Source organism: Dermacentor andersoni, chromosome 1, assembly GCF_023375885.2.
Source record: "Dermacentor andersoni chromosome 1, qqDerAnde1_hic_scaffold, whole genome shotgun sequence".
Taxonomy (NCBI): Eukaryota; Metazoa; Arthropoda; class Arachnida; order Ixodida; family Ixodidae; genus Dermacentor; species Dermacentor andersoni.
The window spans coordinates 53,104,947-53,117,736 of record NC_092814.1 but is presented as its reverse complement, the minus strand read 5'-3'; the positions used below and the strand labels follow the sequence as shown (position 1 = coordinate 53,117,736).

The following is a 12,790-nucleotide window of genomic DNA, read 5'->3' as shown; positions in this document are numbered from 1 at the left end:
AGCTCGAGGATCGCGTGACGGATACACCACGGGCTCCGCCTTCATTTGTTTTTCTCTTTTTTTTCTTTATTTTTCTGCGCGGCGCACTTCCGCTGACGGCGTCACCCGCGAGCTGTTAGGTTATTCTCGTTTCGCGCAGCGCACGATTTACCGCTCGGTGCACGAGGACACCTGACTAGCGGCATAAGTCAGTGCTTCACGAATACTGAGGCAGACACAAGCAGGTGCCAGAGCAACATCGCGCGCTAGAACAGAGTAGAAAATGACATAGTTTCGTTGTCTGCGCGCGCGACTGCACGACGTGGGAACAAGCAGACGAAACGGAAATACATCTCTCTTGCTGCGGTGCGAAGTAAAACAAAAGACGCAGACATTCAGTTGGTGTGTTTTATTATTTCTTTGAACTTTAATTCGTCTTTTGAAAAACCAGATTACACAAATAACAGATGTTGCCTTGAATAATTATAGAAAACACGTGCCACTATGAACGACGTCAAGGCACTGCCATGTACGTAGGCGCACTTGTGCGATATTCGTCGACTCTCCGACTGTGAGCTTGCGCCCGAAGGCGTTCGATTTGAAATTTCAGCTTTTCCCGCGGCGCGTAGCGATGTAAAACTAGTAATACTTAGCAGACACGATCGTTGGCGCGCATTGTATGCACGGTGGTTGTCAGCTCAAAATGGCCAGACCTGGTGAGGGGCCCTTTAATGGAGTAAAAACGTGTATCGTGATGTTGCTCTTGCCTCTATACTGCACAAAGTATTTTCCAGCACGCCATTTCCTTCAGAATGCGGGCCGCGGATTTCGGTAACGCGTGTGTGCTCCTTCGGCACTTTCATGACCAGTGAGAGACCTCGTAAATCGAACCCGCAGGCGCCGAGCGTTTTCTGCACGGCGCACAGCTGGCAGGGTGGCGCGGCGGCCCTTCTCCGACCGGGTCGCAGGCCACGTACGCACCCAGATAAGGCAGCCGAAGGTTGTGGGATGGACGGGTTTATTGCAGCTCGTCAGCCGGTGGCGCGGCGGCCGGTAGAGTTGCTGGCTGCGCATGAGTCCACCACATGGATCTTCCAGCCCAGGTGGCGGTGGGTGTAGCACTGCGGCACGGCGCCAGCGTTAGCACTCGCCCGGTATTGTGGACAGGTTGAAATTATTAGCTTTCCCAATTTGGGAATTAAAATGCGCGTGAGCGCATTTCTCTCTGGTTTGGTACTCGTATACTGCTTAGCCTTTCGCCGCTTGCTTTTTTTTTTTTTTTTGCTTTGACAGCACTTTCACTAAACACGGCTAATGCTTATGTCTATACGTTATGCATAACTTCGCGCTGCATGATAAGAAGATTTAAATGTCCGGTGTCGTTCAGACTCCTTTCTCCGCGAAGGGTATATTGGCTCAATAAATATAGTTTAGGAATTATTGAATATTAAGTAAGAATCAGCGCAGATAGGTGGCGGCAAGCATGTAAAGCTTGCTTTATCACAAGCGGGTGGCCTACAAGCCATCAGATATGGTTTTTAATTTCAATATTTGAAGTCGCCGTATATAAGGGTTACATACCTCGAAAAAAAGAAAAACGAAGGAGCACAGTGATTCGATTTAAAATTACATGCAGAGTACGCGACCCCGTGCAAGCAGTGGCATAGACGACACTTTTACGAGCAGCAAGGTCACTCGCAAATAATCTCGAATGTTCGACATCAGGATACTCCACGCAAGTTGAAACGACCGCGTCTGTCTCTCCTGAGCTCCGAGAACCGCCAAAATATAAGCGGGCTCCAACATTATCGATTGCCGCAGAACCGCATGAGTGCGCCATCGATTAGTCGTCATGTCCAACTTACCGGTGTGTCGGAGAAGGTTTAGGCCAGAACCCTTTGACCATGGTAGTTCCTTTAATTATACCCCCGTAGATATATAAAACAAAACAATAGAAAAATAAAGCAAGAAAGCAAACAAACAGGCGTCTTGGCTTGTTCAATTCCTAGAGACGTAGAAGTTGCTGCGTTAGCTGTTATTGACAAATAAGCTGATGCGTGCCGCCAAATGATTATGTGTAGAAGAAAATAAAAGAAGTAAAAGAAAAGCATTTTTCTTGCTCGTACAGCCGGATTCACACGAAGGATCGCATTTCACCGGAGAAAAATGTGGTAGCTTAGGGCCGCCGAATCACACCGCACACAATGACTCCTCAGACGAACTGCTAGCGGCGCGGTTCGTTGCAGCGATAGCCACGTAACGTTCGTTTGCGAACTAACCGAAGAAGAGATCCGGCTTGCCGTGTGAATTCGGCTTAAGGATCGCATTTGCCCGCAGCTCAAAAAAATTTGTCACCCGAGATGGCCGCGACATTTGCACGCAGTGTGAGCAGGAAAACGTGCGCGTAGGTCTCTCCGAGAGCCCGTCTAAACGACAGCAGGGATGTAGCACAGCACACCTGATAGTAGACGAGGTCGGGCGTGTTGCGGTCCGGCGTCCAGCGCAGGTAGGCCGGCGACCCGTCTCGACATTGGAGCTGCAGCCGCTGCCGGAACTGCTCGAAGCTGTTGTACTCGTCGGGCTGCTCACCCAGCGGGAGCTGCCACTCGCACAGGCGCCCCACTGTGGTTTGTGCCAAAGGTGCCGCAGTCAAGACACGTGACCCGGAGAGGTGTACGAGCGCAACGAAGTTTGCATGCTCCCTCTTGATCGTTGGCAAAACCCGCGCTACTTCGAGCTGTATACACCTGGTCCTCCTCCAATTGCCCTCGACTATAGATAAATGTTTTCACTGGAACCGCTGGACAGGCAACAGGCCGTTCTTTGGACGCTCCTGGGCCGCTATCTTGTACTCTTTGGAAAAGCCAATGCTTCGTTTCGCCTCACGCGATTGGCCTAGTTGGACGTAATCCGCGATATCGGCGCGGCCTGGACAATCGCGTGAAACGAAACTGAACGTCGGCTTTTCGAACGCGTACGGTAGCGGCGACTGGACTACATTCACGGCACGAGTGTCAGACCTCGTCGAACAGTCCCCCTGTCTAGGTCAAGTAGGAACAGTCCCCACTTCTCCCATCATCGTTGTTGCCCAGAATGAACTACGGTTCTGAATGGCGCGGAAAGGCAAGCACTTGGCCGGCTTAAACAGGCTCGTTCCCCTATAGCTTCTGGCGACACGTACAGTATCCTAGCCGTGATTTAATTGCCGATGTTATCAGTCTATTCCGGCGTCAAGGAAAGTCTGGTCTGGTCCGGTGGAAAGAAAATCAACACCCACGTGCGTTGATTTTCTTGTTGGTACATGTACAGTTATGAAGCTGCGTGCTGCTAAGAGAAAGGAGTGTGGTATATAGGTCCTGGTATATGGTATATAGGTGCAACCCCAAAAGACTTTACTTAGCGTGAGCATTATAATGCTCTTATCGATCAGTGAAACGTGGCAAATAGCCACGTTTGTGTACGCAAGCCAAAAGGGCTTGTCAGACATGCGCGACGACCTGTCACACTGCGGTGGAGAAAGAAGGGCCAAGCAATACCTTTCAGTCAGACTGCGCACTTTCTTTCGCCATCCAGGTGTAAAGATCCGCGGTGTCAGTACACACATTTATTTTGCCAGAACTTTCTTTTTCCCAGCCCGAGCAGTGAAAGAGTTTTCTTTTCCTCTTAAAGTTCTAGGAGCCCATCGCGCTGCATATACTAATGGGAAAACACGACGTAAACGGCGTCCCGCGAACAACCGCCAATATTTACCCATCCGACACGCCGCGGCAGAACGAAGTCAGTTAAACACAGCCGTTGCGCCACTGCCCAGTAACAGCATCGTTTTTGGCCCTGGTAGCACTACGTCGCGCCTACGTCGTGCGAGACAAATACTGAGTGCCAAGCACATCAATGAACCCGCTTATTCGTTTCTGTGGATCAGAAAATCGCATTCACAGATTGATACACAGTAGTGCCGTACCCATGCCTGCCGTGTCACGTCAACTTCTCCGTGAGTTGCCGCAAATATGAAGGTGACATTTTCCTCGATAAGAATATTGCTTATGAGACGTCGGTAATGAAAAAAAAAAAACGCGCATCATCGTTACTCTTGAGTAGCGCGTAGACAGAGGCGAGAGAAGATGAGCTGAATGCAGCAGATGGAGAAAGCTTTTCCTTTTGTCTTCTTTTTTTAAATGCTATAAGTTGTATAGAAACGTGGCGAACATAGTGTATTGAGTTGCTACCGTACATTTGTCCTCTGCATGGGTAGCATTATACGGAAATATATGCCAAGACGAAGGCGCTGCTAAGCCTAATGCTTTGGCACACAACACACAGGCTTTTTATCTGTTCCTGTTTTGTCATATAATCTCAAATGTAGTCCCCCTTTCAATTTTTTGCTTAAAACGTTTAAGCAAAACTTGAAAGGGAGGCAACATTGCTTGCGCAATATTACATTTTAAGATAACATGTATATTGAAAAGAGGCTCGCAGAATAGCTTAAAACAACTGAACTTTCTCGAATGTGCACATCACTTTTAGCGCGCCCGATATTGCTCGAAAGAGTACGCACCAGCATGTCGCACCTGCCACGATAATCGTTGATGCTCTCATGCCCGCACCAAAAAGTGAACCAGAGCAACATAGAGGAGGGATTATTTACTTTCTCATCATGGCATTTACGGGCAATATATCGCACCTTGAAAACGTCATATAACGCTCAGGTCTGGCAGTAGCCATGACACCTCTTTGACAAGCTTGTGATAATATGATAAAGCATCCGCCATCAAGTTGTAAAAATCGAGCCAGTAAATGCACTAAAACTGTCACACCCCCGTACTTAAACGCCGGAACACAAAAGAGCAGCGCAGCGGAGTCAACTCACCAGCCGTGGGATAAGGTCTTCCGTTTTTGTGTCGACCGACGCCAGCATAGACGCGCTCGACCTTGCGTTCCGCGACTGATTTGTGCTCGTAGCCACCTCCAGGGTCGGATGTAATATACAATGGATGGTTCTTGGCTGTGTTCTCTTGGTCGTTGCCTCCTTCGACCACAAACGTGTACGTCTTTCCACGCTGCACCCAGAGTTCTGGTATGAGGACACCGTTGACGTACCAAGCGATTCCCCACCCCACTTGGCCCGTCACCGCCTGGTAGCCTTTGCGGCCTCCTGCAGGGCCAATCTGCATCTGGAAAACGCCGTCTGCCGGGCACGACACCGGCGGGATCTGCCATGCGTCGTCTGCCGACCCTTCGGCCTCCGAATTGCTTTCTGTCGCGTCATCATCCGGGGCCGGGCAGTTCCAGGCAGGCTGGCGGGCAAAGTCCAAAAACATGTCCCCTGGGAAGTAGCGAATAGGAGCCTCAGGAACCGTCACTCACCATTTTATCTCCTAGGTTTCATACCAACCTTGACTGTGGACAGAGTGATAAGATGCGTCAGAGTGATCATTGACAGGTCCTACGGCCCACATGACTGCTTGCGGACCGTCAGAGTAGATGTGCTGGTCGTAGTTGGGATCCTCTAAACAAACAACGCGAGTTAGGGACGCTCTAGGCACACATAGCTAGCAGTGCACTCACGAGCTGCCTGAGGTCTGCGGAAGGTGACCATGTGATAGCCGTTCAGCACTGCCGCGTCCAACATTGTCACGCTGTCAGCCGCCCCGCGGCTGATTTTGTTGTCTGGGCAGCTCCCGCGATTGCCCACACACTGTGAAAGGAGAGTATGAAACTTACGTGCCTCGAACCAGACCAAGTTCCTCACATACCTGCTCCTTGCTAGACAAATAGTAGTCTACAGCGTGTCCTCTACCATTCCGGTCGATCCAGGCGACAATGGCGTCTGCGTCCAGCATGCGCGACTTGGTGTCATCCTTGCTTAGGCCGAAGGACATGTACTCGCCCTGACGCACGCGACCGACCATCTGCATGACTGCCTGGTCGCGTTCCAACACCCAGCGCAGTTCCAGGCCTAGGGGTTCGTGCAGAACTTGGCAGTTGAGGCCCCTGGTGGTTCTGGCTCCGGTCCTGCTCGTAGGCCTGACTGGGGCCGCGGTGGAAACGGGCTGGACCCGCTGAACGTGCGGCACGACAGCCCGCTGCTGTGCCTCGGCTTGCGCCAGGGCCAGCTGACGCGGTGATGGCGGGACGCGAACATTGTGGGGAATGGAGATGCTGCCGAAATCCACTTGTGCCGCATCGCACCATACACCAAAGCGATCAATGTCGTAGGCGCTCAGCCCGTCCGGCAGCGAAATGAAGACGGTCTTGCCCGTGGCGGGTGCCAGAGGTGCGTCGCTGCGAGAAGGTGTGCCAGGGCGGGTCACGCGAGCAGGTCTCCCACGTGTCCACTCACCTGCCGTTCTCGTCGAGCAGCCGCGTGCCGCCGCGGTGCTGCTTGGGGCCCTTGGACACCCACCAGTAGGCGGCTGGGCAGACAAGCACACACACTCACATGGTTCAAGCGCTTTTATTCTCCCCGTTTGTACAGATCAGGGACGCCGCTCACCGGGCCCGAGGCCGTCGTACTTGAAGTCGGGCACCAAAAAGGTCTGCGCGTCGACCAGCGAGACCCGGCCGGAAGACACGCCATGGTCCCAGGTGGGCAGAGCCTTGAGCACGGCCGGCTTGGGCACCTCCAGGTTCCGCGGGATGATCAGGTCGCCGAAGTTTGCCTGTGCGACGCCAGCCGGAGCTTTAGGAACACAATTCTAGGACAGTCCACCGAAAAACATCAGGGCAGGAAAAAAAAGTTCTTACACTAGGATTGTTCGTAAGACCTAACGCTAACTAAATGTGCTGCCAGATATGGCGGCTGGGCGATGAGCATTTACGAAGGAACAAATTTGTGAATTCGGCCGTCCAAATCTGTGCATGCACTTACCCTAAATTTTCGACACCAGACAGAAAACCATCGGATTTTGCTGATCGTTTGTCCGGCCGGCAGCTTGAGCACCAGGTCTTGACCATTATAGGCGCCGAGCGGTGTTGTTCTGCAATAGAAATGTAGCGCTTTGGAACGAGGCCGCCCGCGCGACGCTTTAGCCGTCTCCTACCTGCCCTTCTCATCCGGGATGATGAAGCCCGTGTGGTCCGGCCGAGTCGAAGAGCCTGCCCAAAAGTAGGCATCTGCGCGCAGGAGAGTCAGAAAATGCGGAAAATGTTTACGGATGAAAGGACAAAGTTTTTTTGTGTATGTAACTTCAACACATTTGTGTATTTTAATAGCTTGTTATCGGGCGAGAGGCCCGGCACAAACCGACGCTTCCATTGCGTGAGTTTCCGCACAGTGATAGCGTCAGCAGGTGCGAGCTCGTGCCCTCGAATCTTCATTAGGTTCGCCATGAAGATGACCGGAGTACAGATCTATGCATGACAGTCAGATCGAACATATGCTGATGTGTGCTTACTACAACATGACCGCGCTACTACGGCTTCCTCGGAACCCTCATTCGTGAGCGAGGTTGAAGGCAAGGTGAACGCAACGTGAAGGAAGTTGAAGGCAACGCATCTCACCAGCACCAGCTCATGAGTCAAAACGAACGCTTGACTCGCGCACACCAGCATGAACATCACAACACAACCACTCTTGCGCCTTGCCCACCTGGTCCTGTTCCGTCATAGTGAAAGTCCTTGAGGTACAGCGTCGTGTCGTCCACGGCGTAAAGCTCTCCGGAGACGCCATGGAAATGTGTGTTCAGCTTCCCGATTCGAGCGCCCAGGTACGGCTCCGCGGCCGCGGCCGCGATAACCGTCCACAGGACCCAAGCGTGACTGTCGAGGAGCATAGCCTCTGGAGCAATGACCGTCGCCGGGGCTCTTATAAACGCGGTACTGACCCGGCTCCCTGAATTGGGTCAGCGGGCAAGGAGGCTGCCCCTCGCGACGCACAAACTGGATTTCAAGGTTCACTTTCTGCCGCCAGCCGAACAGTTTCGCGGCCAGTCGGCAGGTGAGAATTATCCCTTCCGGCGACCATTGTGTCTTTGTGGCTGGCGACCTTGAGGTTGTCGCCGCGCCTAAGGTGGCACATCCCCAAGGACGGGCCATCCTCCCGACAGAGCATCGGCCGCGGCGGCGTGGCTGGCGCGGCAGGAAACGCCTCTTCGCGGCTGACGCAAACCGTCTGAAGCGCTGACAGCACGGGGAAGTGAGCGCTACTACTACAGTCGCGCCTAGGCACGGCAGCTGAACGAGCTGCCACATTTCCGCAGCAAATTCCTCATTCCCGCTCACGCACGCAAGTGAACGTCGATCGAATGTCGCCTATATAGCGCAACTATTGCTATACCTGTTCAGGCGCACCCACTATCATGCTCCGAACGAATGAACATAGCAGTGAAGAGAGTGCAGTTGCACAAGAGAAGCAAGACGCACTTATCGGGGTCATTATGCATGCGCGCGTACAGCCATCGCTGTCGGGAACTGACAGAAGTTTCGTAGCCGCGTGACACCGAAAGAGGATAAGCACTGGCGAACCACAAGCAGCACGGCGTGCGACACGAACAGCCGCCAAACCTGTTTCATGCCGCGGGAGAGAACGACAGCAAACTTTATTTTGTCACATCAGGTCCTACCTCTCCTAGCCAATCAAACATCGTGGACGCGATGCATCGACCGCAGAGACAGAGTCAGGTACAGGGCTTTGATGCACGGCCGCTTTCATGAATGTCGTCAAGCTTCATTAGCTGAATTTCGAATTGCCTATCTAGCGCATTGCTCCAAAACCCAAGTGGTAATGACAATACTTTCTCGAATTAGCTGCTATGGGGCTCTTGCTTTCCTGTTCATCCGGAGAAGACCCCTCCGGCCAGGAAGACTATATCTGGTGAGACCTACATAAAGGACGGACTTACAGGCGCGTATGCAAAACAACCTAGAATGGTGATAGGACAAGCACGCACATTTTTGGTACATGAAACCACTTCGCATAACAACAAATTCGTTCATGACGACCAAGTAACACACCTCTGAGTTACGTTCGATCGTCTTGCATTTGCTGTCATTTTGTGACAAGAGCGCAAAACATTACACGATATAAATAAAACAGGAGACAAAGTTTGTGCAACCTGTCTTACTTTTGGGGAAATGGTTGGTGAGTCAACGAAAGGGAATAAGGAAAACGCACTCGGTCGCATTATGGTAAACAGGCCCTTATGCGAGCCTCGGTGCAGGTGGGATGTCACTGTGAAGGCAGAGTAGTTGTTGAAAGCTACAATCAAATTTTCATTAGTCTTTCACGAGAGTTTCGCTCCGCATATTTGGGAAGGGAAGGGGGGAGGTGGGTGGGTACATTTACATGGAGTTTAACTGGACAGGTCGGAAACAGCACGCCTCCGGCTGCTCTGGACAAGATAACTTTGCCTTAAAATGAGTAACTAGAAAATTAAAAAAAGGAAAAGAAACAACCAGGAAGCTTTAGCACGCGCAAATATTAACACATACAATATCGCCGGAGGAAGGGACGAAATATCAACAACTAGCACGAGTCACTGCATAAAATCGTCTCTAGTATTTTGACCACATGTCCGTGCTAGTAAAAAAAAAGTATTTCACTTAATTGAAAGCTGTTCTTTCACGGCTACTAATTGGTCACGGTCCACGTATCGTCCCCAGTGGCAATAGACGATTGATTGCCCACAGCCCTAGGTTTGTAGGGCACAACTATTGCCCTTGCTGGGAATATGGGGGTTAGTCCAGAGCAACACGTGGGGCTATGTCCTCGTCCGCACTCCACACGCAGTCGATGCGGAGCTTGCACGACAGATTTTGAAAAAGGAAGTGCTTAGTGTAGGCCACGCCAAGGCGAACGCGGTCTAACAAAGCTATCCACGCTTCGTCCACGGTAATACGATTACGCCACTTCGACCAGATTATTAAGAAATAAAGACATCATTCGTGCAACAAATTGCCGTTCTTAATTAACCAATTTAAGATGCTTTAATAATTCTTAATTATATATACACTTTGAGGCGCATACTGTAACTGCGGAAGTGAAGACGATTGGAGACGAAGACACGCTCATTTAGAAGCAAGCTGCTGAACACAGTTTCGAGATATCGGGCCCTGAAGTTCGCCACAGAATATATCAGCCTATTGCATAGCTACCTCAGGTGGAGCGTACGAAAATATTTCTTTTTTGGGGGGAAAGGGGGGGGGGATAACGTGCGATGCGCCAGCCTGACTGGAGCGTATATTTAGGACACGTAATGTCTGCAAACTGGTGCTATTATTATTAGTCATGAAAACGCATGGTCATTACGAAACAGACATGCCCTTACCGTCGACCAGCTTGAATTCTACAATACTAACGTTTGCCATTCATTAAATAATTAGGTGTGATTTTCGGACATTTTTAATAAGCTAATTGCACACAGCGACTTGTCAGGCAAATATTGTCTGCTGCTGAAGCAGCGCAAGTGGCTCATCTGCAGCATGCAATAAATCGGATAGCGAAAAAAAAAAAGAAGAAGAAAGGGCTTATTGCATGATGTCGTTAGAATTATGCTTGCCCAAGGAAGCTGAGAAGTTAAGCTGCTGTCCTCTCAACTTTGTCATCTTCACGCTGTCGTATTTACGTTGCCGTCTTGCCGCCGTTGTCTAGTCGTTACAGTGTTACACACACGCTTTCCTCACACATAATGGGATATCTCAGCAGTTTTACACTGCGAAGCTGTCGTTAGACTTGGACAATCATACCCCGGTGATTTATGCCGATTACTTCCTTCCTATTTTTTTCCCAGTATTCCCCTCCCTCCTTACGGAATCTGGTAACCGCGACCTGAAATCCAACTTCACGCTCAACCGCTGAGGCGGGATAATGTATAACAATGCTATTTCAACTCTTTTCCTTTTGCGCTTCGTCAGCGGTATGAGCAGCACTTCGCCTGCGTTATCACCAACATGATCGGCCGGTCATGAAGGCTGGATGATAAGAAAGGAATAAAATCGAGTTAAATGAATGGCTCCATTATCCTGTCCCAGAACGCCGCATATCCACTGAGCTACCGCGACTGACCTGTATTCCTTCAGTATGGCGGGTGCTCCGGCGGCTGCGAGAACAGAGTCGAAGAAGTCATGCAGTAGGCGATCGACGTGACCGAGGAGCATCTCCGCCCCACCGGACTTCGATGCGCCCCCGTCAAGTCGGAGCTTCTGCTTTGCAGGAAAGAGAAGGGAGGCAGACCCAAAGAATGGAAGCCAGTCTCCGAAAGCAGCATCAGTCTTCGCACTTGTGAAGGGGGGGGGATACCCAGGGTCGACGTCATTCGGGTCTTGGGCATAATTCAACGGCGGGAACGGAACGGCTCTCCGCAAGATCATTGCAAAGGTGGACAACGCTTTCCTCCTCGTTCGCAGAATCGCGAACCGACACCGAGGCATGAAGGAAAACAATCTCCTCAGGCTGATTAACGCCTTCGTACTATGCCACTTCATGTACACGATTTCTATGCACAGCTGGCTCAGAGCGGAGCGAGACAAGGTCAACGCTCTCATCCACAAAGTAGTCAAAAGGGCTCTCGGGCTACCCATCAGGACCCATAACAAGGATCTCCTCAAGCTAGGAGCACATAACACCGCTGAAGAGATTGCCGAAGCCCAAGAACGAGCGCAACTCCCTCGCCTGACCACGACAGCGGCAGGTAAACGCGTCCTCGGAGAGCTGGCTTACCACCCTGCGGGATTCTCGATGATCAGTACCCTGATACCTGGGCGCATTCAAGACAAGTTCGAAGTGGCTCCCGTGCCCCGAAACGTCCATACCATCCACAACGACGGTAGACCCAAGGCCAGAGCAACAGCGACCCTCAAACAGATCAAGCAACAAGTACAGCAATGGAGTACAGCATGGGAAGACCTTTGCAGTCGTCGTGGTCGACTCCAGGGCTAAGATTACCAATAGCGCCTCGATTCGCACATCAGACCCCGAAGTCGCCGAGCAAACCGCCATCGCCCTCGCCATGCTAGACGGTCTTGGGTCCGAGATGTATATGTACCTATTCCAAAACGGCAGTTAGGGCTTTTCAGAAGGGTTACATCGCCGAGCAAGCTGCTCGTCTTTTTAGCGTATCGAGTCCGTATGCTCTCACGCATCATTCGATTCACTGGTTTCCCACTCACGTTGGGTCGGACAAGGGTGCTCCCCCGAACCTGAATGAGTCTGCTCACGAGGCTGCGCGCGACCTCACCGACAGCGCTCCCTCTGTAAGGAGCGCCGGCTCACCTCCCCCCTACGGCCACAGAGACGCTCCCGCTACTCACAAAGAGATTATAAAATTATTCTAGATGTCTAGAAGGGTCTTTCCACCCCATCGCCCCAAGTTGAATAGGGCGCAAGCCGTTTCTCTTGGACTCTTACAGACCGGCACATATCCATGTCTGGCCGTTTTACACGAAGTTTACCCCGACGTATATCGCGACGACGCGTGCCCGTCCTGCGTGCAGACCTCCACTCTAGCATAGATGCTCTGGGAGTGCGGGTCGAGGTACCCCAAGCTCAGCAAGGAGGACTGGGACTTGCATCAGCGTAGCCCTGCTCTAGACAAGCAAATATTCGCTGTCCAGCGTGCCTGCGACTGGGCCAGTGGGCTAGACTTGCCGATCCCGACGTTGGACTAGCTGGGTGCGCGACGAGTTCGCGTCCTCGCCGGACCTCCAATAAAGTTCTTTCACTCCCTCACTCACTACCGCGGCTGATATATATCTTCATGGTACCGCTAAATTTTCAATGGCTTTTGACGAGCCATTATGATTTCGGTGATCGTCAAATACATGCCAGCCATCCTACCCATGCGCAATCAGACAAACTTATTTCCTTCACTATTGC

The 12,790-nt window shown here is 51.5% G+C and overlaps 1 protein-coding gene across 1 annotated transcript; it reads right to left on the bottom strand.

Moving 5' to 3' along the window:
- Nucleotides 1–373: 373 nt before the first annotated feature.
- Nucleotides 374–7,782, bottom strand: Skel (DM13 and DOMON_DOH domain-containing protein skeletor). The gene is made up of 11 exons (XM_050192983.2): nucleotides 7,568–7,782; nucleotides 7,020–7,092; nucleotides 6,848–6,956; nucleotides 6,473–6,638; nucleotides 6,320–6,392; nucleotides 5,733–6,261; nucleotides 5,545–5,674; nucleotides 5,372–5,485; nucleotides 4,847–5,302; nucleotides 2,438–2,601; nucleotides 374–1,100 (listed from the first exon to the last, which is right to left on the bottom strand). The coding sequence occupies exons 1-11, from the start codon at nucleotides 7,749–7,751 to the stop codon at nucleotides 1,011–1,013; spliced, it is 2,088 nt and encodes a 695-aa protein (XP_050048940.1). The 5' UTR covers nucleotides 7,752–7,782; the 3' UTR covers nucleotides 374–1,010.
- Between the last annotated feature and the right edge of the window lie 5,008 nt (nucleotides 7,783–12,790).

Excerpts from the sequence above, each read along its gene's own strand:
- Skel (XM_050192983.2), bottom strand. The coding sequence starts at position 7,751 with ATGCTCCTCGACAGTCACGCTTGGGTCCTGTGGACGGTTATCGCGGCC. Across the intron at positions 6,957-7,019 it reads ATCCCGGATGAGAAGGGCAG|AACAACACCGCTCGGCGCCT; the intron begins GTAGGAGACGGC and ends TTTCTATTGCAG. Across the intron at positions 6,262-6,319 it reads CTGCTCGACGAGAACGGCAG|CGACGCACCTCTGGCACCCG; the intron begins GTGAGTGGACAC and ends ACCTTCTCGCAG.